Below are 25,173 nucleotides of genomic sequence, written 5' to 3'. Positions count from 1 at the left end.
GGATATGATAAATATGTTGGGTTTTTTTTTGGTTTTTTTTTAAAGTCCTTCTTCTCTTCTTTAATTTGCAGGTTCACTTTTTAGGAAGTTAGTGTAATCTAGGGACATCCTTTGGGAAAGGTGGTTATTTCTGTATCTAAGTTCCAGTATCAGATGACACAATGTTATCCTACTTGTATGTTTCAGACTGGCCATAGACAGGTGACTATTGAGCCTGGGCTGCCGTACTGTCCTCATGCTCATTTGTAGGCAGTGCACCCATAGTTACCCCTTTCTCTTTTATTCTTCATAGAAAAGGGATCATTACGGTTCCATTCACACCTGAGCATAGCACACACTTGTTTTGTTGCACATTTTTCATGTGCGTCACCCCTAGGGCTGCCCATTCACTCGAATGGGCTGCCATATTATTATTATTATACAGTATTTATATAGCGCCAAAGGGTATGCTCAGCGCTGTACAGTAGCAAGGGACATGAGACAAGACAGTAACAATACACTACATGAGGGGTTCGAGGGCCCTGCTCTTTCGAGCTTACAATCTAGGAGGGAGGGGAAAGTGGTACAGGAGGAAATGGCTGTGGGGGATGGAGTGGTGGGAGGAGTGGAGGAGGTTAGTTGTTAGGTGAGGTCAGGTGTTAGGTGAGGGTGGGGTAGGCTTCCCTGAAGAGGAGGGTTTTCAGGGTGCGCCTGAAGGTGAGGAGGGTAGGTGACAGTCTGATGGATTGGGATAGGGAGTTCCAGAGGATGAGGGAAGTCCTGGAGAAGTCCTGCGATCGGGCATGGGAGGAGGAGACCAGGGAGCTAGAGAGTAGGAGGTCCTTTGAGGAGCGGAGGGCACGGGTAGGGTAGTATTTGGGTATCAGGTCAGTTATGTAGTTTGGGGCAGCATTGTGAATGGCCTTAAACGGTTAACTGCGTTTATAAGCATTTGCGTTTAGAAGCGTTTTTTTAACTCTTCCATATCCAAATCCTGTCCAGAGCCTTTTTTCATCATCAGAAATGCATGCAAAGCATTTTCCATGTATTCAAATAGACCCAGTACACCAGCGCAGTCAGTTCCAGGTTTTCCGTGAAGGATAAAATGTTAGAACGGCCGCATTATGCTCATGATGGGATCCATAGTGAACACAACCAGAAAAGACAGGTCATCTCAACACATACTGATCTCTCTGCTTCTGCTCTCTCTATTCCTCTCAAAATGTCTGAAATAGTTCATAATTTACTATTTTTCAGTGCATTCTGGGCATTTGAGAAGGTCTCCTGAGGTCATCTTTTAAAAACGATTCTAAACGCAAACGCACATAAATGCGTTATGTAAACGCGGCTAAACTGACAGTTTTTAACCTATGTTTTCCAGCAGTCAGTTTCCATCATTCAGAAGACTTTTTCAAACGCCCCGTGTACATGAGCCCTAATAGCACTGCAAACAACTGCAGAGCATTTCCAAAACACATGGCGAAACACCTTTTTTTGTGTTTAGTTCTGCATTTAGGAAACATGCAGGTGTGAATGAAGCATTTCTCCTGTGTAGGGCAGCCCACTGAAATAAATGGGATGCCCTGCACATGATGCGTGGGAATATGCCTGCGCTAGGTCGCAACTGTACTATAGGTTTGAACCAAGCCTCATAGAGATTAGGAAGTTGGAAAATATTTGTTTGTGTTAGCAAGTACTCCCAATATGTAGAAACAGCCAGTTAGAGAAACCCAGTTTCTGATCCCATTCAATCAGTACATGATTGTGATCAGAACTAGGTCATATGCGGCCACGATAATGCGCTCACATTGTACATTCTGTGATAACAAGGAAACAAAGTGCATGGTAACTTTAGTCTGCTGCTAACTTTTACAGGTCTGTGTTGTTATATTTCTAGCCATTTATTAACTGCTCTTAATTGTCTTGTCTTGTCTATTAGTGTGTTATTATATGTTATCTCTAGCTGTGATGGTATCTGCTATTCACAGATAAGTACAGCAATGGTAGAAGACAGGTCGTCTGAGTGTATTACACAATGTCCTACTACCGTACAATGGGGGACCTGACCAGGGGCAGACTGACAACTCATGGGGCCCCCGGGCAATAGGGGATCATGGGGCCCCTGTGTCCTTGCCAAAACTTAAAAAAGCCTATGAAAAAGATACCAGGGGTATCTCATGAGGCCCGCTACTGACCCCGGGCCCTCGGGCGGTGCCCGAGTTTCCAGACGGTCAGTCCGCCCCTGGATCTGACTGTTTCCCCAAGATCATACTCCTAAGTGTTTATTCGCATGGACATATCTCTAATAATTCTCAGGATCTTGTTGGTAGAGCTGGCAGAAAGATCTGGCCCATTTGTTATACGTATGTAACGTTTGTGCAATGTTCACATGAGTACAGTGTCCAGCGTAGCAGTGAAATTGGCTTTCACTGCTAGGGCCGACATATCCATATCAACAATATGGTACTGCTGATTATACGCTGTTGGTCTAACCCCCAGTTCACATATATGTGGCTGTGCGGGCTGCATTTTGCACAGGCACAAGAGCCCATTCATTTGAATGGACTGCCGTGCCCGGGACACGCAGGGAAGAAGTCCCTGCACTTCTTTGGAAAACACAGCCCACACGGGAACCTCGGTTCCCAGTACGGTTGCCTTTTCCAGTGTGGGCGGCGTGCCATTAGAAGTAATGGCACCCGCCGTGGGTCCGCATTTCTCTGTACGGGTGGTGCGGCTGAACAGATTTTCATGTGGATCCGCAGCGGCACCACCCGTACATATGTGAACCTAGGGTGAATGAGACACTGATGCACCAGCAGGACTGATTACACATTGTTATTATTGGTGTCGACCAGGAGCAGTGACACCGGCCAATAGGGTCGCTGTGCGCAGTCCACTATACACACAGAAATGTTAGGACAAATGTTTGTAAGTATAGAGCAGCCAAATTTATGGCCCTTGACTGGGGGGGTCTTATTTTTTTTTAAACTGATATATGCAGCTTTGTGAATTGTCCCATAGACTAGTAGACATCTGTAAACGCAAACGCAATACTATATGGTTGATTTACTAAAGCTGGACAATGCAAAATCTGATGCGGCTCTGCATAGAAACCAATCGGCTTCCAGGTTCTTTTGCAGAAACTTGATTGAACAAGCTGAGGTTAGAAGCTTATTGGCTACCAGCCACACCAGACTTTGCACTGTCCAGTCTTAGTAAATCAACCCCATTGCATAGTATTGCGTTCGTGTTTAGCAGCGGCAGCCAATAGAGTCCCTGTACGTATATTGGGTCCATGTGAATGAGCCCAAAGAGGTCACCTCTTCACCCTACAAATGCAATCAGTGGTCAGTGCAGGGGCGTCCCTAGTGTTGGTGTCACCTGGTGCGATAACACTTGATGACACCCCTTCCAACGATCCCCGCAGAATGGATCAGATCTGCGGATTGAGCGTAATGGATCGGACTCCGATCCATTATGCTCAATCCACAGATCCGATCCATCCTGCGGGGATCGTTGGCTTGCAATCTATATGAGGAGACATTGGACCTGCTCCACGAAAAGGTAAGTTGTAAAGCAAGCCGACGATCCGCGCAGGATGGATCGGATCTGTGGATTGGGGAGCATAATGGATCGGACTCCGATACATTATGCTCAATCTGCAGATCCAATCCATCCTGCAGGGATCGTCGGTTTGGTTTACAACTTACCTTTTCGTGGAGCGGGCCCAGTGTCACCCCGTGCGTAGGTGTCACCCGGTGCGGCGCGCACCTCCCGCACCTGCCTAAGGAAGCCCCTGGGTCAGTGTATGCCAGATGCAGCACAATGCCTGTGTATCTGCACTATATCAGCAAAGAATAACAACTAATGAGTTTAGATTCACACTGATGTGGTTGCGGGAACTGCATTTGATTTGGACAGGAATCGCACCGCACAGAATCGCATGTGATTTGAACAGGAGTGCGGTGCGATTGCTGTGCAAATCAAATACGTTCTTGCACCGCATCAGTGTGAACCTAGACTCTTTATTTGTTATTCTTTGCTGATACAGTGCAGATACACAGGCATTTGAGCCTATTCATCCACACAAAAAAGGTGCAGGCACCTTTTTTTTATCATAGTGGAAACACCCATGCAATCCGATTCAGGCAATAGCACTGCATTTTGTGACCTGTTTTTGTGGTGTCATTAAAGTGTTACTAAACCCACAACAGTAAAATCAGTCTGTATATGCAGTAAAGCATGCTTGTTATACTTACTATGGAACCAAAGGGGTTAATCCTATGAATTGTGTAAAAAGATTTTTTGATCCTGTCTTCTCTGATCCTCCCCTTCTTCTACTGTCCCCAATCCATCTGCTGATAGTACAGAGCTCTAGGAGTCACTCTGCACATTCTCACTTTAGTGTGTATGGCTAGAGAGGTTTTTTTTTTTTTTTTGAGAGGGTGCATATGATCTGCACAGGACCAGACAGAGGGTCAGGGGTTATGCCTCATAAGACAGTCAGAGGTGAATGAAAACTCCTCCTAAAAGAATAACCAGTGCTCAGCTGGACACTGACAGAAGTCACAAGACTGTTCTAACTGCAGAAGAGAAAAGGTATTTAGCAGTTTATATTTACCACAGTATTTCCATGTTCTGTGTACTGTGGGAGACCAGACATAGTGAATGCAGGGTCCTGGATTTAGTAACACTTTAACTTAACATTGACACCCGCAGCAGATCGCATGAACATAGTGTGGTTGTGATGTGATGAGGAAAACTCACAGGAATTGCTGAGAATCCTGCACCGCATCAGTGTGAACCAAAACTAAGGCACAATTTCCCTAATATCATTCTTCCATTGTACTTAGTTGCAATTGCTGTACTCTCAACAACTTAGGTTGACATGTGTAAACAATAAGGCCCCATTTGCACCTGTGTATTCCAGGAACGTTCCCAGAAACGCACAAAAACATGCCAAAATGCCAAGTTGATCGACTTGTGTAAAACTAGCATGTTGGGTTTTCCCCGAACAATCAGTGCCGCTGGCTATAGCCAACAACACTGATCAGTGTATTCTGACGGCAGAGATGGCTCCTAGATTTCAGAATACAATACCACAGTGGGAGTGTGTAGATGGGGGAATTGGATCATTTTTTTCCTTCAACCCATGTATGGATCATGTATGGCCTGCAGTGTGGAGGGCTGTGGGTAGGAATGTGTGGACTTCTACAACAGCTGAATTTATCCATAAAAGTGGATCTAAAGGCTCAAGGTTTTTTTTTAAAAAACCTTCTCTGTGCAGCATCCTCCACAGCCCAGCCTAATACTCACCTAAGCCCCCTCTCTGCACTGGAGTTTCAGCTATCCTGGGATTCCCTCTCCTCATTGGCTGAGACCGAAGTGGGCGTCATTGGCTGAGACAGAAGTGGGAGCCATTGGCTCCCACTGCTGTCAATCACAAGAAGTGAGCCAATGAGAAGAGAGAGAGGAGGGGCCGAGCCACGGCTCCATGTGTGAATGGACACACAGAGCAGCAGGTGCCCCCCATAGCAAGCTGCTTGCTGTGGGGGCACCCGACAAGAAGGAGGGGCAAGGAACACCGGCCGGGCGGACAAAGAAGAGGAGGTGCTGCAAACAGCAGGTAAGTATAACATGTTTATTATTTTTTCTTAAAATGAAGCTTTTAGAAATACTTTAACCGCCTCCCGCCCACCATATAAGGAAATGACGGGCACAAGGCAGTTTTCTTGTTCTGGGAGGACATCATATGATATCCTCCCACTCTAACCGCGTGTGCGCGCCCCCCCGGGGGCGCACAGCGAGGCGATCGGTGGTGCGCTGTGTCCCTGGAACACAGCAATTCACTGATCAACGGAAAGAGCTGAAGACGTCGGCTCTGTCATGTGATCAGCTGTGTCCAATCACAGCTGATCGCATGTAAATAAGGAAATGCCGGTTATCGGCATTTCTCTCCTCACAGGCTGGCACTCTGACATCTCGTGAGGAGAGGAGAGCCGGTAATCGGCATTACTCAGAGGGCACATCTACACTGATCATCAGTGCCCTGATGATCAGTGTAGCCCCAGCAATGCCACCTGTCAGTGTCCATCAATGCCAGCTGTCATTGCCCATCAGTGCCACCTGCCAGTGCCCATCAGTGCCACATCAATGCCAGATATCACTGCCTACCAGTGCACATCAATGCTACATATCAGTGCCCATCTGAGCTGCCTTTCAGTGCCAGTCAGGGCCACCTATCAATGCTAGTCAGTGCCGCCTATCAGTGCTGCCTATCAGTGCCAGTCAGTGCCGCCTATCAGTGCCCGTCAGTGCTGCCTATCAGTGCTGCCTAACAGTGCCAGTCAGTGCCACCTAACAGTGCCAGTCTGTGCCGCCTATCAGTGCCACCTATCAGTGCCATATATAAGTGCTGCCTTTCAGTGCCCATCAGTGATGCCTGTCAATACCCATCAGTGCCAGCTACCAGTGCCTCCTCATCAGTGTCCATCAGTGCCACCTATCAGTGCCCATCAGTGCAGCCTCTATCAGTGTCCATCACTGCAGCCCCATTAGCGCACATCAGTGAAAGGGAAAAATCAATTTGCAAAATTTTATAACAGAAACTAAGAAAAAACTTTTTTTTTCAAAATTTTCAGTGCTTTTTGGTTTGTTTAGCAAAAAATAAAAAACCCAGAGGTGATTAACAACCACCAAAAGAAAGCTCTGTCTCAAAAAAAATTCTAAAAATGTCATATGGGTACAGTGTTGCATGACCACGCAATTGTCATTCAAAGTGCGACAGCATTGAAAGCTGGAAATTGGCCTGGGCAGGAAGGGGGTATAAGTGCCCCGTAGGCTAGTGGTTAAGCAATGCTGTTGATTATGTCATCAGGAGACAAAGTAGACTTGTTGTCCATTGTTATATGCTTAGTTTATATCATGGATTAAGGTGGATGTTTAATGTGTTTTTAAAGCTACAAAAATGAGTTAAGGGAGATCTAAGGTCACAGCATACACTTTCATTGAATACAACAGCATTATGATAACAATACAAACCATAGGTATATTTGTCAATCCAAAAGAAGCTTACTTGAAAATTCTACTTTCATGTTGTGAGTTCTGTCTGACTGCTGGTCATCTCTTTCCTCAACTTCCTTGATTCCCAGCATGCTTTGCAGCTTCTCTGCTGTTTATTTTCAATTTCCAAAGACTACATATCCCATGGTACCTTGCTGTGATTCCTATACTGACTCTGCCTCCTGAAACTCCTCCTCTCAGCACCTCTGCAGTTCAGAAGGCAGGCTCTGAGAAATATGTGACACAATAATGCTTACTCACCAGGGGCGGACTGATAACTCATGGGGCCCCCGGGCGATAGGGGATCATGGGGCCCCTGTGTCCTTGCCTAAACTCAAAAATGGTCAGTCCGCCCCTGCTACTCACAGGACATAGTGACTACATGTCACTGAATTCAATGAAGTAAATGTGTGGGGATCTTCACAGAGTAAGTAACATCAGATTCCTTGCCCCTCAGCTGCCTGTAACAAAGGGGTGGGGATGCTGATGACATCATGGACCTAATATGGCCACATGTTACGTGCAGCTGCAGGGAGGGGAGTCTCCCGCACACAGCTTATTGGCCCTGGGTTCAGGCTGAACCCGGCACAGAACAAACCCAAACTCATCCCTGTTAGGCCTGGTTCACATCTATGCTTGTTAAGAATGATGCGTTTTTGCGGTGCATTTTGCAGGGTTTTTGTTGAATAGGAAAGTATTGAGTGTGACTTTAATGCAACTTTGACGCAACTTTACACTCTCTGGCACTCAAAGTCACATTAGAGTAGTGCAGGACCCTTTTCCTGCACTACTTTAGAAACATAGAAAATGATGGCAGAAAAAAACAGTGGTCTATCAACTCCGTCCGTTTTTTGTTTTTTCTTGCTTTTTTTTTTTACAGGTTTTGTATTTTTTCTTTCTTAACTTTTCTGTCTGAGTATAGATCTATGCTTGTCCCAAGTATGTTTGAAGCTATTTACTGTTGATTGGCTCACTACCTCTGCTGGAAATCTATTCCTAGCATCAACTACTCTTTCAGTAAAATAATACTTTCTAGGATTAGTTTAGAACTTTCCTCCAGTTAGTTTGAGGTCATGTCGCCGTATTCTTGATTTTATTTTCATATAGAAACCTGAACCTTATTCACCCCTTTGATATATTTAATCATGTCTCCTCTTTGCATTCTTTCCTCCAGACTACATATTAAGTCTCTCCTGAGATGTTTTATCCCCCAGATCTGTCACCATTTTTGTTACGCGTCTCTGGACTCGTTTTCTATGTTACTTTGATGCGACTTAAGTGCCAGAGAGTGTAAAGTCGCATCAAAGTCGCACTCAATACTTTCCTATTGGCCAAAAAACTGCATCACGAACACAACACTGGTGTTTTTGGTGCGGTTCCATTGAAGTCTATAGCACCATAAACACAATCTGCTGCAGGAAAAAAAAATCCTGACCCTTTCCGAAAATGCATAGATATGACCGTGTCCCATAGGCAACCATGTAAATGGACTGTAGCGCATTTCTGCAAAACACACTAAAAAACGCATTGGTGTGAACCAGGCCTTAAGGAAGAGCAATTGGGAAGAAACCTTCCAATGGGGACACTTGTTCCAGTAAAAGCTAATAGGGGATTTCCCTTGTTTTGTAGAGATTTCCATTTACTGCCCATTGTTTCTTTTGGACAGAAGTTGAAGGGAAATCTTTCCAATGGGACACGAAAAAAGAGAACAAACTTACAAGAGGGCTAGCTAAACTCCAGCCTTACTTTCCTTCTTGCACAGTTGTACAGCCTCCTCTCCTGTTCTAAAATACCTCTGATTTTGCTGCACACTGTGAGCTTCTCGCCATGTGCATCAGAAGCTGCAACAAGTCAGACAGAGCCTGCCTCATTTCCTGGAGGACATCCAGCATTATCTAGCCCTTTCTTCCCCAGCATGACTGTCCCTGGCCTTCCCCTTTCATTTGCTGGATTTCAGTTCTTTCAACCATTGAGATTTAGCATCACATATGGGTGTTTCTTAGGGAAGTCTGTTTAGAAACTGCCACTCTCCCACTCCTCCAGACTGGCAACAATACATCAAGGCATTTTGATATTTGAATAACTACCCCCAGGAGTCAGCCAGCTGCTTGCCTTAGGGCACAGCTCTTGAGAGAACTACGGAAGCAGGCTGCTGTGACGTTTTAAGGTGATTGTAAGCCCACACCTTGTAAAACATCCCATTCAGTATACAATAGAAATGAAAGGCAAAACATGTTTGTATACATATAAAAACCTTATAAACACATTTTTTCTCTTTTTTTTTTTATAATCGATCACTTAAGAGCATAATAGTTGGGGGGAAGAAAAACAACAGAGCACCGATCTTCCCAGTGAATGGCTGTGTGGGGGAGGGTGTCAGGGCAAGTCTGATAATTTGGAGGAAAGCACACTGATTTCACAGCATAGCTAGAGAACTGACCACGCTGTGCTCTCATGCTTAGTGTGGTCAGTTTTTAATAAGAAAGCAGAGGAACACCAGGGGTTTCACACAAAGGAAGCAATAAACAGAGATCCTTTTTTAACTCAAGTGCATGGTACAGCAGGCACATATCAGGAATATGAAATGTTGGGTTTACATATTCTTTCAGGCAGTGTTCCTCAACCTCTTTTCAGTCAAGTCACCCTTTAAAATTATGGACAGTCTTTAGGCACCCCATTCTAAAATGTGAAAAACTATTCTAATAGCTTTATATAACACAGCAACATCCACACATGGACTGTAAAACACCCAACATTACAAGTAATTTATTCTTCCAAAGCAAAAGTTTATTTGCACCATTGGTACTGACTAGTATTCCATTGTTTCTCTTCTCCCTTAGTTTTTCCCCATCACTAATGTGACCCCAGCACTGATAAAGAGGGGCAGGGGAGGGTCAAAATAGGATCCTGTGCAGGCAGTTGACATCCTCCTTATCAACTGATGATGTCATTGGTTGTCAGGATGCAGGTGGCTAGAAGGTCGTAATGGTGCACAATGAAAACACTTGACGTTTTGTAACTAAAAGGCAGGCATCTTCCACCGACTGGTTTTTATACAAGTTTTGGGCATTTCTTAGACATTTTGCCAAGGCACCCCTAAAGAAACATCAAGGCACCACACGGTGCCTGGGCACCCTGGTTGAGAAAGGCTGCTTTAAATAAGTTGTGTTGCTGGTCCCTGAACTGCCTTCATTGCATAGAGAAGCACAGATCTCCATTTGTCTAAAATAAGGTGTGTAATGAAAATTAAAAGGTTTAATTTAAACTCCATAAGCATTTGATAGGGAAAAGGGGTGGGGGGGTGGAAAGTACCAGGAAAGGCAAAACATAATCAGATTAAACTTCAGCTTTAACCATACCAGTACTGTATCCAACACTAAAAAAAAGTTTTAATTTCAGATACACTTTAAATGGCCTTGAATAATGCAGCATGTTGGGTTCTCCATAAGCAATCTTCATGATGTTGGCTTATCTGTGTAATCAGCAGAGAATTATAGGATTAGGTATAAGAATACAACAAAGTATGAGCTGCAAATATCCTCATTCATAATACATACACAGTCAGCTCAGTGCAGTGCTGCTCAGACATTACATAGAACCCGACTTACTAACGTGTGATGTGATGTGAAGTGAGGTGAGGTGAACCGAATTAAAGGACATCTCTGTGCATTTCATACATCCAAAGTGTGCCGGGAAATTCATTAAAAAATCAAACTGCTTTACATGATTGAAGACTGAAATGAACACGGATTCACCGCATTTCACACTTTAGTACATCAGGTCCACAGTATGTGAAATCTCTAGTCATGTATGGTCAGTGGAATTTTCAAGGGGTTTGCTGGACCTGTGATTGTGGCCATCTGCCCTCTCAAAAAATAATCATAAAAAAGAACAGCAACAACAAAAGCAGCTTTAGCTGATTTTGAACTGGTATTAAACCCAAAAGCCAACATTTATTATATTGCAGCTTACCAACGCTTAGATGTGATGGCTGCCTTAGTTTTCTTTTTTAGGCTTTCTTCTTCTGTTTTCTCCTGGTGATCTGGCCAGTAAGTCTGTTGTTTTTCAAAAGCTCCAGCTCTCCAGCAAAATGTTTCAGCTTACATGAACGAGACAAACCATTTACCACTGGGAGGGGGGTTTACAATGATCAGCCTTTTTTTATTGATGTAAAACCTTTATCCCAAAAGGAAAAACAAACTGTTTGCTGTAACTGATTATGTTGTGTGAGCTGGAGCTTGGCTTCAATTAGATAATGTTTTTAAATCTGCTAATACATTTAACACTCCCTCTCCCAAAATGATGCATGCAGCCACCACATCTAGAATAGCATGCATTAAGGTAAAAACCTTCTGCCTCTAGAACTACTTTAAAGGCTATTACACAGCATAGTGAGAACAGTCAAGTGTAATCTGAGACCTGAGTGGAGGTAATGTACACCTCCCTCTATATGATCTCATAGGGATTGAAGCACAGAAAAGGCTGTCAGTCACCTTCTGTGTGCTGAAGGGGGAGGGGGGGGGTCTCTTAAGATTCTGTGGTAGAGGGATATGTTCTGTTCTATTTTAACCATTAGCCGCCCGGCCAATGGCCGTTTGGCGGCTTGAAAGTTGCTTCTCCACTCCGGGTGCACGCCATTTGGCGTGCTCCCGCACATGCGCCGTTTGCGCTAATGCAGAGCGGCGCAGCGGCTCGATCTGTCACCGGGCGTGTACCTCGGACACGGCCGATGACAGATCCGAGTAACGGCTCCGTTGCAGGTACCATGTGACCTGCTGTGACCAATCACAGCAGGTCACATGACAGTTGTATACAATGGATGGCTTCATTCATGATGCCATCCATTGTATACTAGTGCCTAGCTGTGAATGGTCACAGCTAATCACATGCACATGTCATGTGATTAGCTGTGACCAAATCACAGCTAAGCACAAAAAAAAAAAAAAAGCTGAATGAATCCATTTCATTCAGGTAAATGCTTGCTTATAGCAAAGTATTTCTTTGCTATAAGCAAATTGTGTAAAAAAAAAAAAAAAAAATACTGATCACTTCTTCAAAGTAGTACAATGTTACTATGGTAACGTTGTACTACTTTGGTCATAGTAAAATATGAAAAAAAAATGTTAAAAAAAAATAAAAAAAAGTAATAAAAAATTAAAAATAATAAAAAAAAAAAAAATTAAAAAAAAAATATATATATTTTTTTTTCATACTGTCACCAGTCAGTGTCCCTGTTCACCGCCATGCCAGTTATATGATGACGCTGTACTGCACTGGTGACAGTATGTAAAAAAAAAATAGTGGAAATAATTTTTTCATTTTCCGAAAAATTATGACAAAAAAATACAACTTCAAAAAACTCGCCATGCCTCTTATGAAGTACATCGGACTGTCTACTCTGCAAAAAGGGGTCATTTGGGGGATATCTGTACTATTCTGACATTCTTAGACCTCAAGAAATTAGATTGGCCGTCAGTACTTCAGGATTGATCAATAATCAGATCTATACCATAGTTTGTGAACTCTGTAACTTTCCTACAAACTAAATAATACATCCTAATTTGGGTTATTTTCACCAAAGACATGTAGCAGAATACATCTTGGCCTAAATTTATGAAGAACAATTATTTATTTGCAAACTTTTATAACAGAAACAAAGAACAACATGTATTTTTTTCAACATTTTCAGGCTTTTTTTGTTAATTTAGCAAAAAATAAAAACCCCAGCGGTGATTAAATACCACCAAAAGAAAGCTCTAGTTGTGTGAAGAAAATGATAAAATTTTAGTTTGGGTACAGTGTTGTATGACTGCGCAATTGTCATTCAAAGTGTGAGAGCGCTGAAACGTGAAAAATGGCCTGGGCAGGAAGGTGTAAAATTGCACGGTATTGAAATGGTTAAAGTGATTCTAAAGGCTGAAGTTTTTTTACCTTTGTGCATTCTGTGGGTACCCCATAGCAAGCTGCTTGCTGTGGGGGCACCCGACAGGAGGGAGGGGCCAGGAGTGTCAGGGCTCGAGAAGAGGAGGATCTGGGCTGCTCTGTGCAAAACCGCTGCATGCAGCAGGCAAGTATAACATGTTTGTTTTTTAACCTCTTGCCGGCCGCGCATAGCCGAATGACGGCTTCACCGCGGCCGGCCAGTTCTGAGTGGACGTCATATGACGTCCTCCCAGAACACGCTCTGGCGCGCACCCGGCGATCTCCGTGATCGCTGTGTCCTACGGACACAGCTGATCACGTGATGTGGTGAAAGGCCGATCCCACCGGCCTTTTACCACGTGATCAGCGGTGTCCAATGACATGCTGATCACAGGGAAATGCAAGTGCCAGTTCTCGGCTGCACTTTCCTCACGCTGTCAGATCGTGAGGAAAGTACTGCCGAGAACCGGCAGTTGTCAGAGCGGGGATCGGCACCGATCATCAGGGCACTGATGATCAGTGCCCTGATGATCGGTGCCCAGCAGTGACACCCGCAAGTTCCGCCCAGCAGGTCGCCCACTAGCCCCGCCCACCTGTTCCCAGCAGTGCCCCCACCTGTGCCCAGCAGTGCCCCCACCTGTGCCCAGCAGTGCATCCACCTGTGCCACTCTGCAGTGCCACCTACCTGTGCCCAGAAGTGCCACCTACATGTGCCCAGCAGTGCCACCCACCTGTGCCCACCAGTGCCACCCACCTGTGCCCACCAGTGCCACCCACCTGTGCCCACCCACCAGTGCTGCCCACCAGTGCCACCCACCAGTGCAGCCCAGCAGTGCTGCCAGTCAGTGCCACCAGTCAGTGCCCAGGGGTTGTGCCAGTCAGTGCCGCCAGTCAGTGCCCAGAAGTGATGCCAGTCAGTGCCGTCTATCAGTACCCATCATCAGTGTCACCTATCAGTGCCGCCTATCAGTGCTGCATATCAGTGCCGCCTATCCGTGACCCCTAATTAGTGCTGTCTATCAGTGCCGCCTATCCGTGCCACCTCATTAGTACTGCCTATCAGTGCCCTTTAGTGCTGCCTATCAGTGCCCATCAGTGCCGCCTATCAGTGCCCATCAGTGCCGCCTCATCAACGCAAATCAGTGAAGGAGAAAAAATACCTGTTTGAAAAATTTTATAAAAGAAACAAATAAACTTTTTTTTTTTTTTCAAATTTTTTGCACTTTTTTTAATTTATAGCGCAAAAAGTAAAGCGCCCAGTGGCGATTAAATACCACCAAAAGAAAGCTCTATTTGTGAGAAAAAAATGATCAAAATTTCATATGGGTACAATGTTGCATGACCGCGCAATTGTCAATCAAAGTGCGGCAGCGCTGAAAGCTGAAAATTGGCCTGGTAAGGAAGGGGGTATAAGTGCCTGGTAGGCAAGTGGTTAAAAAATAAATAAATAAGCCTTTAGAATCAGTTTCATTTCTGAGGTTTACAACCACTTTACAAGTTTTACATAGTAATCATTTACTGCCATTTATGTTACAATGAGTCAACAGGTACAAAAAAGTAATCTATTCACCATATCAAAAAAACAAACCGAACTTTGGTTTGAAGTCCTCATGCACACTGGACGTTTTTACAGCTGCTTTTTTTGGCTTTTGACGTTTTTTTCTACAGCCAGTAAACTCCCTGGCATGTTATCCTATGTGTCCATGCACACATATACTGTAATCAGCGTTTTTTGGCAGGGGCGTTTTTTGGCTGGAAAACCCCCCCAGAACTAGTGGGTTTCTAGAGGAGTTTTTTAGCTGTAAAAATGCTCTAAGGCTGAAAAACGTGGCAAAATGTGGTAAAATGCTGTAAAGTGTGGCAAACCAGCGTTTTTGGACATTTTTTGGCCAAAAACATAAATTTTTTTTTGGAAAAAAAAAAGCTAAAAATGGAAAAGCAAAAAAGTGGCAAAATGCCACTAAATGCTAATACAAAAACACTAAAAAACACTGAAAAACTCGTTATTAAAATGCCCAGTGTGCATGGAGACGAATACATAAGGAAAACATTCTTCAGGGGTTCTGGACTCGCATTCTCTAAATATAAATGTCTCATTGCACAGTGATGCAGAATATGTTGTCTCAAAAGGAGAAAATGACAATGTAGCACTGACTCCCTCTGGAGCTACTGAATTGTTGGGTTTTCCATCCCTTCCCCATGGTGACCCATCCTTAACTGAAGCTGACACTCCATTAACAATGCAAATGACTTTATTAGGGCCAGGGCATGCCCTGCGAATAGAACAATGGTAACACAGATCTGATCACAGTAGAATTGACATGTTATAGCATATACCCAAGTAATAAACAGCACAGTAACATAGGTGACCTTTGTTCCCTCAAATAGCCTGTGGAGTGCCTGGGCAAACACACTAGGTGAAATAAAGGGAGCAATTAGATTAACAAAAAATTGACATGTTAATAAAGAACAGTAGCAAGGTGGCCTCTCCTATTGGGCTGAAGTCAGCCATAAATGGTTCAAATCTGGGCCAGTTCAGGGACCAGCCAATATTGGATCAATCAATGGGAAAGCCGATTGTACCCAAGTTGATCCATTGGTCAACTATGGTACTACCAGCATGTCTGATCTCTTAGAATGCGATTATTGCTGTATATAGTCACTAGCAATAATCATTGTGTTCTCCTAGCCAGGATGGCTCCCCGTACCCCCTCCCCCGAGAACACAATAGCGCTGCAGGAGGGATTCACCCATCAACACTAACTGTGTTGATAGGGGAATCAATCGATTTTCTTTCCTGCAAACCTTGGTTGCAGAAAAGAAAATTGCGAAATATATGGCCTACCTTAGTCCCTACTTACACCACTGGACAATGTAAGTACAGATACAGAGTCTGCCAGTGGGGGGGCCCATGAACTCTAGTTCAACATAATGGATTGGGCATAGCAGTCAAATCCCCAGAATGGCAATAAGGTGGAAATGTAGGGTGGCCAGAAGTCTCTGATGTTGAATATATGTCCTCTGATCAGCAGTCAGCCCACACATCACCTGGTGGCCAGGCCATGCCACCCTAGGAAGCTCCCCTTTCACCACTGCGATTCCTCCCTCTATGGAGTCCTCAGCATAAGTCCCAATCAGGATCTATGGAGTTCTTTCCTTTTGCATGCAAGTGTAATCTCTCCAGTCTCTTCCCTCCCAGCACTCTGCAGCATCATGGCCTCTGCTTAACTAAAGCTTGGGCTCACGTCTCCTGCTTGCATCAGTGGGCAGGTCAAAAGTCCGACCCAGTCCAACTCTTCTTTGGTCTCTAGCAAAATGGCCACCACTTCTCTTGTACTGGAGACACTTCCTCCTTGACTCTGGCACTGGTAGACGAGGCTAAAGTCTGGCCAGGTTAAAGCAATAATTATAGAATACTGCTAATGAAAGTAAGCCTCATAGAGAGGCTTTTTTATTTGGAGTTCAGCTTTAATAAATGCCTATATGTATCCATGTATTTTATACCTACCTAGAGTGCAGTTTTAAAGTGGTTGTGAAGGCTGTTTTTTTACCTTAAGCATTCTCTGCATTAAGATAAAAACACCTCCATGGTTAGTTCTTCCTGAATTATTATATACTTATCTGAGCCCAATCTCAGTACAGTGCTGCTCTCTCTCTCTCCTCACATGACTTAGAGGCAGCAGCACTGGTTCCTGCCACTGTCCATTAAATCCTGTGAGGAGGGGGCAGGGCCAAATTGCGCTGCGTGATTCTATAGACACACACAGCCTGGCTCAGGATCGAGACCACATCATCTGCCCCCACAGCAAGTGGCTTGCTATGGAGAAAGACAGAGGGTGAGGAGCTAGGAAAGCCGGCAGAGTAGCCCAGAAGAGGAGGACCAGGGGATGCTCTGTGCAAACCCATTGCACAGAGCAGGTACAGTATGTATGACATGTTTGTTATTTTAATAAAAAAATTGCTGTTAGTAACACCTTGGTTTTTAAAGGGGGACAATTTACATTGAGGTGTTATGTTTACTGCTACTACAAAAAGACCTGCCTGCATATTGCAATTTATTGGTGCTTTTCCTTGGTGTTTTGGGGGTACTTGTTTCAGATAATTGCAAAATGAGCAAACAGTGTGACCAGGCAGTGGAGAAAGCAAATAGAATTCTAGGATGCATCACTAGAGGGATCACCAGCAGGAGGAAGGAGGTCCTGATTCCTCTATGTAGATCTTTATTTGGACCTCATTTAGAATACTGTGTCCCGTTTCGGAGACCTCACTTACAAAAAAGATATTGATGAGATAGAACGAGTCCAAAGACGGGTAACAAAAATGGTGAAAGGTCTGGGGGATAAAACATATCAAGAGCGGTTTCAAGAACTTAACATGTGCAGTCTGGAAGAAAGAAGGGAAAGGGGAGACATGACTGAAACCTTTAAATACATCAAGGGGCTGAATAAGGTTGAGGAGGGCAGGATTTTCAACAGGAAGTCAAAATCAAGAACACGGGGACATGACCTTAAACTAACTGGAGGAAAGTTCAAAACTAATTTCAGAAAGTACTATTTTACTGAAAGAGTAGTTGATACTTGGAATAAACTTCCAGCAGAGGTAGTGAGCCAATCAACAGTAAATAACTTCAAACATAGCGTAGATCTATGCTTAGACAAAGAAAAACACACACAAAAAAAAAACATCCCCCCCCAGACAAAAAGAAAAAAAAAAGGACAAACTCAATGGACCACTTGGTCTTTTTCTGCCGTCACTTTTCTATGTTTCTTTTTCATGTCCATGAAGTGATGCCATGATCCTAATGTTTTGAAAAATGCATCGAGAAAACATTCTGAAAAACAAACAAAGCATGGGACACTGTCTGCTAAAATACATGGCAATAGGCTTAATCCACAAAGATGCTTACTTCCTGTACAATGCAGGACTATTAACTTCTATTGTGCGTGGGGGAAGCAGGAGTGCATCTGTGGCCAGGAGCCCCTTAGAGAGGAGGCTTCATGGGACCGGCCGAACATCAGATGAGACCCTACTGGAGCGAGCAATCAGGTAAGTATTACTCCTTATTCCCCTACCCCAGACTAAATGAGCAGTTAACCCTTGCGGGAAGGGAGGAGGGGTGGTGCACCCACTGCAAGGGTAAAGTTTGTCTAATTCTTGGAGTTGGGATTTAATTGCTAGACGTAGCAATTAATCAATACACAGATGGAACAGATGTCTCCCTTTGGAATAAACTACACAAGTAGCATGCAAAAGCATGTAGTAGCGATCAATCGCCCATGATTAAAGCAATGTTTAATCACTATTGCATGCTACTTATGTAGTTTACTCAGTAGGGAGCCACTGCTGCTTCCATCTACTCTTAGCAAATTTAATAACACGGTTAAGCTACAAAACATCTTCCATGTAGCTCTAGCCTAATGATTCATATTTTACAAATGATCTGTTGGCTGACATCTTGTCTGGCACTTCCCACGGCCATGAGATGTCTGAAAACAGCTAGATCAGTCTGTTATCTCATGTCTGCCTACACCTTTTGTTTCATTTCCAGTGATTCTATCCTTTGATATCCCTATAAAGAAGAGTTTCATACATTTTGTTAAACTACCTGCTTTCATAGTTGTGTTCTCTATATCGTCAGGTTTCCTACTTTGGGGCTTATTTATGAACTCTAGAGAAAAGAAAACAATTTTTGAAGTTCTACTTTCAGAAAGAGTTAACAACCAAACAAGTATAACACGTAACATGTCTGGTTCAACAAGAATTCTCTTTGGTCACTGTGGGCAACAACTCCAGTTTTGCTCTCATTTGTATTGTCTTCAGATTTCATGAATCAGTCCACATATGCATCTCATAGTTATTCATTTTGAATCTCTGATCTTTCACTGCAACCACATTGATCACTTTTGTGTCTCCATGTTTTGTATTTGCTTATTTATGAAGACTGCAGCACTATTAGTGCATTTGTAGGAAACATTTGTACAGTAGTCAACCTTTTCTTTACAACATCTGTTTCTTTAATCAATGCAGATTTCACATCTTCCCCATTCTCCGCCTCTGATGGCCTCTCACCCCAACATTCAGTGTTGGAAAGAATTATGACTCCTGTTATTAAACGCTTTGCACTATTTTCACCCCATGAGTAAGAGGGATATGAATAGATAGTAAGGGGTGTGCTCTGTGGGTGGTGATAAATGGGGGTAATATAAAGGTTTCTCGTAAATTCACATACAAGAAACCATTTAGTGCCCCAGCAGCCACCAACAAATCACAGGCAATAAAGGATTTTCATGGAGAACTTTAATAAGGCACCTTAAAATGTGCTGCATTATTCAATTATGTACCTTTATCTAAATAAAATGTAATGGCATACCTGGCAAATCACAGAAGCCAATGTACAGTGGCTTCTGTAATAAATACTGTGGCACCCCATTTTTGGCAATAATTTCTATCACTGTAAACAGGTACAGATATTTAAGACAATCTGCTGGATTTCTAGAATTTACAGAATGGGTACTAGTTCAAGAATATGACATAACCACATCAAAAAATTTATGTGAGGCAGCACCGTGGCCAACCTATTTTTGAAACACTTAAGTACTAATTCAAGAATACATTTCCCAATGTTTTGCAAATGCTGACCTTCTATTTTCAGTGGTTTACTTAGACTGTCTAAAGATCATTCAATTAAACTTAGTAAGGCAATGAGGAAAGTCAAAAACCTTCACTGGGACTCCAGCACAGTGTCACAATGCCACCTGAGATAAAACCTATGGCCTTTCCTCTATCTTGCTATATGGTTTGAGAAAACCTTTGTTAAGTTGCCTGAAGAGATCAGAATATAGTCACCCAATTTAGCCAAACTTTGGCTCGATGTGGTGGCAAACTCATACATATGGTGTCAGGTAAATACTTGCCAGACATCAGTTTCTAGGAGAACCATCGACTGAACAGATTAGAAAATGTGTCCTGATCGCAGTTTTTTTATGGCCAAATTTATGAAGAATTCTTTAGCATTTAAACAGAAAACTAAATATTGTTAGATCACTTCAGGGTGGCCCCTTTTGCAGGTATAGCTATGTAAAACATTACCAATAAGTGCATATACTGTTAAAATCTGCCTGGAGTTTGCATATTTTCTCTGTGCCTGTGTGGGTTTCCCCTGGGTACTCCGGTTTCCTCCCACACTCCAAAGACATGTTGGTAGGTTAATTGGCTCCTGTCTAAATTGGCCCTAATATGAATATGGATGAATGCGAATTAGGGACCTTAGATTTTGAGCTCCTTGAGGGTAAGGGACTGATGGGAATGCACAATATATATGTGTAAAGTGCTGTGTAAAATGATGGCGCTTTATAAGTACCTGAAATAAATAAATAAAAATCAATCAATCCAGTAATACACTGTCTCACCCTGCTCTGCACATGCTCAGTTGCTCTCTGTTTTTTGTCACTGTGCCAAAAATGTAGAGGCCGATCTGCTGACAGCATAAATATTTTCTGCTGGCTACGGCAAAATGGCAGCCTCCAGTAAGAAGAACCTGGAACAATGCTGGAGGCAATTTAGAGCACACACTCATTTTGGTAGCATAATTATTCATGTAGAATGTATGTTCCTTGCTAAAGAACATTATTTTTCATAAAATTGTTATGAGTAAGGTTCTGCTTTAAGTTGGTCAAATCCAATGGCTCTATAATGTCTATGGGAATCCTCATGTCAACAGTATTAACTTTGAAAACAGATTCTAATGAGCTAATAATAATTTTGATCTGATGCCAAGCAATGTTTACCTACATAAAATAGGTAATGAAGCACATCTTTCAGTGAATATGCCAGTACAAGGAGTGGTTCCGTTACTTAGATCATTTTAGAACTAACTAATAACCTATGTGGACAGGCTTGGTGCTTGTGTCGATGACATGAGTTTGAGGAGACACTCCTGAGATCATTCAGAATTCATTGACAGGTACATTCGTTCTTGAGTTGATCTCGATCTGACCTGCATTTGACCTACTTGAATTTGATTTTACATTCTCATTGATTTGGATGGAAATTCAAAGCTCGTCTGCTCTGAACAAAAGTCTGTCGCCAAAGGCTCTAAAAAGTGGCCGTATATACTGTATGTCTTTCTTTGCTTCGCTATGGAACGAGTCCCATCGTTTCGAGTGCAGATGAGCAAAAGCAACCTAAAAGCTAATATATAGCTGCAAACAAAATACCTATTGGCCACCTTTATGTAATTGCTTGTTTAGGAGAGTGACACACAAACACAGGTGCAATGGAGCTAGAAAAGAACAAAACCATATGGAGGTGGATATCTGACTACGTCAGGTTTACCCTGGTATTTAGGACATGGGTTTATCTTGGAACAATGAAGAACCAAGTTTTTAGTGGAGATTTACCAGTGAAATCTAGAGAGATTCTGGAATACAAAATTATTTTTAGCATGTCACTCTAATCATGACCACTCACATGGCTTCAAGAGCATTATAAATTAGTACTCATATTACTAAAGAGAGGGACAACATTTTTTTGTTGATAGTTAAATTGGGATTAAATGTTCTTAATGATGAGATGATTCAGAGTTAAAATACACTGGTAGGAATGGGGTCATTTAATACTGAACAAAATATTGTTCCTAGAGACCTTTTTTTATCTAGATCTGCCATGTATACTAAATTCAGAAAGTCTTGTCATATTATTCATGTCCCACTGTGCATTCTTGCACCTTGGTGTGCAGTGGAACTCCTAACCTCTCTATTCTCCCTGTGTTGCACTTGCTGATATATTTCTCCCTTGGCACTTTCTGACCCTAAGGGAATGTCTGTAATCCTCTACATAAAAGGATGCATTGCAATGGTCAGCTGAGTGTGGGTATATAAGAAAGGGTCTTTCTTTTGCTGTACAGGAGCAGTAGGCAGAATTATGTCAACACAAGTGGCAAGTCCAGATCCTGAACAGGATGACTTGTTGTCGTATGATGACTGGTACATTGATGAACCACAAGGAGGACCAGTGGTGGCCCCTCATGAGTAAGTGAACACATGTATTATTAACTTCTAGACTATATACAAGTAAAGTTTAGTATGCTATTACTCACATTTTTTTTTCTAATTTTAGGATCATTGTACCATGTTTCCCAACCATGTCGGATGAACTCTACCACCTTATCATGGCCCCTGTTTCAGTGAGTACTTTTATACCTGCTATGTCCCTAGCCTTCATCTTCATTCATAACTAATCAATCTAGGTCACATAACTAATATGTTCTATGTAACTTGAATAAATGACCAGGAATTACTGGTTCCTACCTCTTACATCTCCCAGTATAATCTGTTACTAACATTTTTTTTATACCAAGAACTTCGAACTACAGTTGATGCAATCATTTTAACAATGAGGACAGCAGGGACTTGTTTGAATAAAATACATTTGTAAAATACATGTATAGTTTTAGGCTTATTGAAGGACCTTCTTAATTAACATAAACTGAAAAATGAATGAAAACAGAGTAGAACTACTGCATGCATGCATATTAACCCAGGCCTATTCTAATATAACGTCTAACACCACCTGGCTAATTCTTACAAAAGGTCTGCCCATAGTTGCCAACATGTTATAATAATTTCCAGGGACTCGGCATATGAAGTGTGGTGTACCTCTGTATTACAATTCTCTGTAGAATCATTGCGTTATTCAGTCCTCACGTCATATTTACTAAACTGAGTAACATAATAAGGGCCTACCCAAAAGTACAAAATGAGCTTTACTTGTTCTGATTCAAGTTGCTTTCTCAACTAACTCAAGTGCAGATTTTGATGAAATATATTTATTTTATAAATAAATTACTGTACTTAAGGCAAACATACAATTTTAATGTATTTTTCAGTATGCTTGGCATCATGTCTTAATGTATACAGTTTTTTTGAGCAAAAATGTTTGTGTGCTTCTTCAGTTTGGCATTGGGCTCTCTATCTGATAGACCTGATAGGCAGGCCAACAGTTAACTGAAACAGTGTGCATGGCAATCTGGAAATACTGCTGCTAAATAAGAGGTAGTGGCTTAGAGTTGTCAGCGCATAGTTGGGCTGTTAATGGAGGTAAGAGAGTTTGGAACAAATTCACAAAAAATATTTTGCTTAAGAGAATTGTATACAGTGAGGTATAATGTCAGATGAGCTGAAACTAAAATTTTTGGGTTTACGTTTACATTTTTTTTTAATTCTCTGCTTATTGGTTTTATGAAATACATGAAGAATACATGTTCACATTGTAACCTATGGTATTGCAGTGAAGAAATACTTTGGTGTTATAACCGAGATTATCTGGGTAGAACAAAGAACCAGTTGGCATTCCAGAACACTGTAGTGGTAGGAATTGTAAACTGCAGTATCCATAGTCAATGTATAGGGATATTAACTGAAAAAGAAAACCAGATAAAATACAGTGATAGATGTGTGTCAAGGCAAAAGGGAGGGAGAGGGGATAAAGTGTGTGTGTGTCCATAATTGAGGAGAAGGAGATGAGGGTTTGAAAAACTCAGACATTTCCAACAAGCAAGTCTTTTCCACTGTCAAATAAAATAAATTCAGTCCAGTAAAACCATGTCTTTCTATAGGTTTTCCCCTCTGTTCAACAAGGAGAGCATGATATATTCCATATGCCTAAAAAATATGTGTGTGTAACTTGTGAGCCACTAAAATAATTCCTCTGGATCGCTAACATTTATCACATACTCAAACTGTGTTAACAAACCATATAACTAAAAAATGTTGCGCTCCCAATCTCCAACAACAACTGATAAATTAGGGACTTCAAATTGTATCCATAAAAATCAAACAATATACCATAAATAAATAAATGTAAAATTAAATATGATGTGAATCAAATAAAAATAAAAATCAGTCCCAATATTCAAATAATAGTCCAAAAAAAGGAAAAAACATTTTGTGATGACGTGATCCAAACACGCCAATTGTGACTTTTCGTGAATCCTCAAATCATTAAAGATGTGCGCTCACCTCCTTACAAGCCTAACAGATAGGCTTAATACACTTTTTGTTCACATACATGGAACCTGTTAGAATTTGCTGCAGCATGGAATGGATGTTGGATACCTCCTATGTATTCCACAATGCTTCTCTCCTTATACACTCGTTATCCTTGCAGGGATCTCTCCCTCCTTCAGCTGTTCAGGATCACCTGCTCACTCCTCTTTAGATGTTCCTCAGTGTCATGAACTGCAAAAGGAATGTGGACATAGTGCTTTATCCATAAAAGACTTTGCCTTTATTTAAATGCTCAATATATGCACTCACACGGAATATAATTAAAAAGCTGTTTGGTATTAAAAAATCCTTTGCCTGTGCTTTGCCTGTGTATACTCGCCGTTTGCTCTCTGGTGCCGAGTGATGTCGTAGGGTGGGGCTAAGTCACGATTGGTGCGTTTGGATCACGTCATCACAAACATTTTTTTCATTTTTTTGGACTATTATTTGAATAATGGGACTGGTTTTTATTTTGATTTTTATTTGATTCACATCATATTTAATTTGACATTTATTTATTTATTTATGGTATATTGTTTGATTTTTATGGATACAATTTGAAGTCACTAATTTATCAGTTGTTGGAGATTGGGAGCGCAACATTTTTTAGTTATATTCCATATGCCTAATGTCTTCCACCTTCTGTATCCATTACTGAATGGAGGAAAGAGTGCGGTATTTCCAAAAAATGGGGATGCAGGATTTTGTTTTGGGTAAGTTCCTTATCCCAGAAGATATGGGATATTGATCCTGAATCATTGTGGCATCTCCAAGAGATGTTTCCTTTTTTTAAATATGCAAGCTGTAGTAGGGCCTTGACACCAAATGCAAGTTGCCTCTTCTCGAAATACTAGATGCCTGGCGATAATATTGATTCAGGAACATCCATACTTTGATCAAGGACCTGGAACATGTGCAGAAGTGTTCAGAATTTATTGGCTTTTTTTTAGCTTTTAACTTAGGAAGCACTGAAGCCAGGTAACCACTATTTTAGAAGGGAGCTAGCAATGTCAACCTACATGTTTTTGTTAGTAGAGGTTTCCATTAATTATAAAAGCAGACGACAGTTCAGGAGCAGAAAATATGTACCCCAGAAAGGCCTGTGTGTGCATTTTAAATACTTTGTAAAATGTTTAACTTTAATTGCAGATGTACATTGGCTTTT

General features: G+C 42.1%; 1 protein-coding gene across 1 annotated transcript in view; it reads left to right on the top strand.

The window, feature by feature from the left end:
• The window catches only part of STRA6 (signaling receptor and transporter of retinol STRA6), an 85,366-nt gene that overhangs the window by 2,210 nt on the left and 57,983 nt on the right, over positions 1-25,173 (top strand). Inside the window, exons 2-3 of the mRNA XM_089671379.1 lie at positions 21,869-21,992; positions 22,081-22,147. Of these exons, the coding sequence (XP_089527505.1) occupies positions 21,886-21,992; positions 22,081-22,147 (174 nt within the window). The 5' untranslated portion in view covers positions 21,869-21,885. The remainder of the gene's footprint in view (positions 1-21,868; positions 21,993-22,080; positions 22,148-25,173) is intronic.

Source organism: Staurois parvus, unplaced genomic scaffold, assembly GCF_062004578.1.
Source record: "Staurois parvus isolate SC_StPar_1 unplaced genomic scaffold, SC_StPar_1.0 ptg000105l, whole genome shotgun sequence".
NCBI lineage: Eukaryota > Metazoa > Chordata > Amphibia > Anura > Ranidae > Staurois > Staurois parvus.
This window is presented reverse-complemented; position numbering and strand designations above follow the sequence as displayed.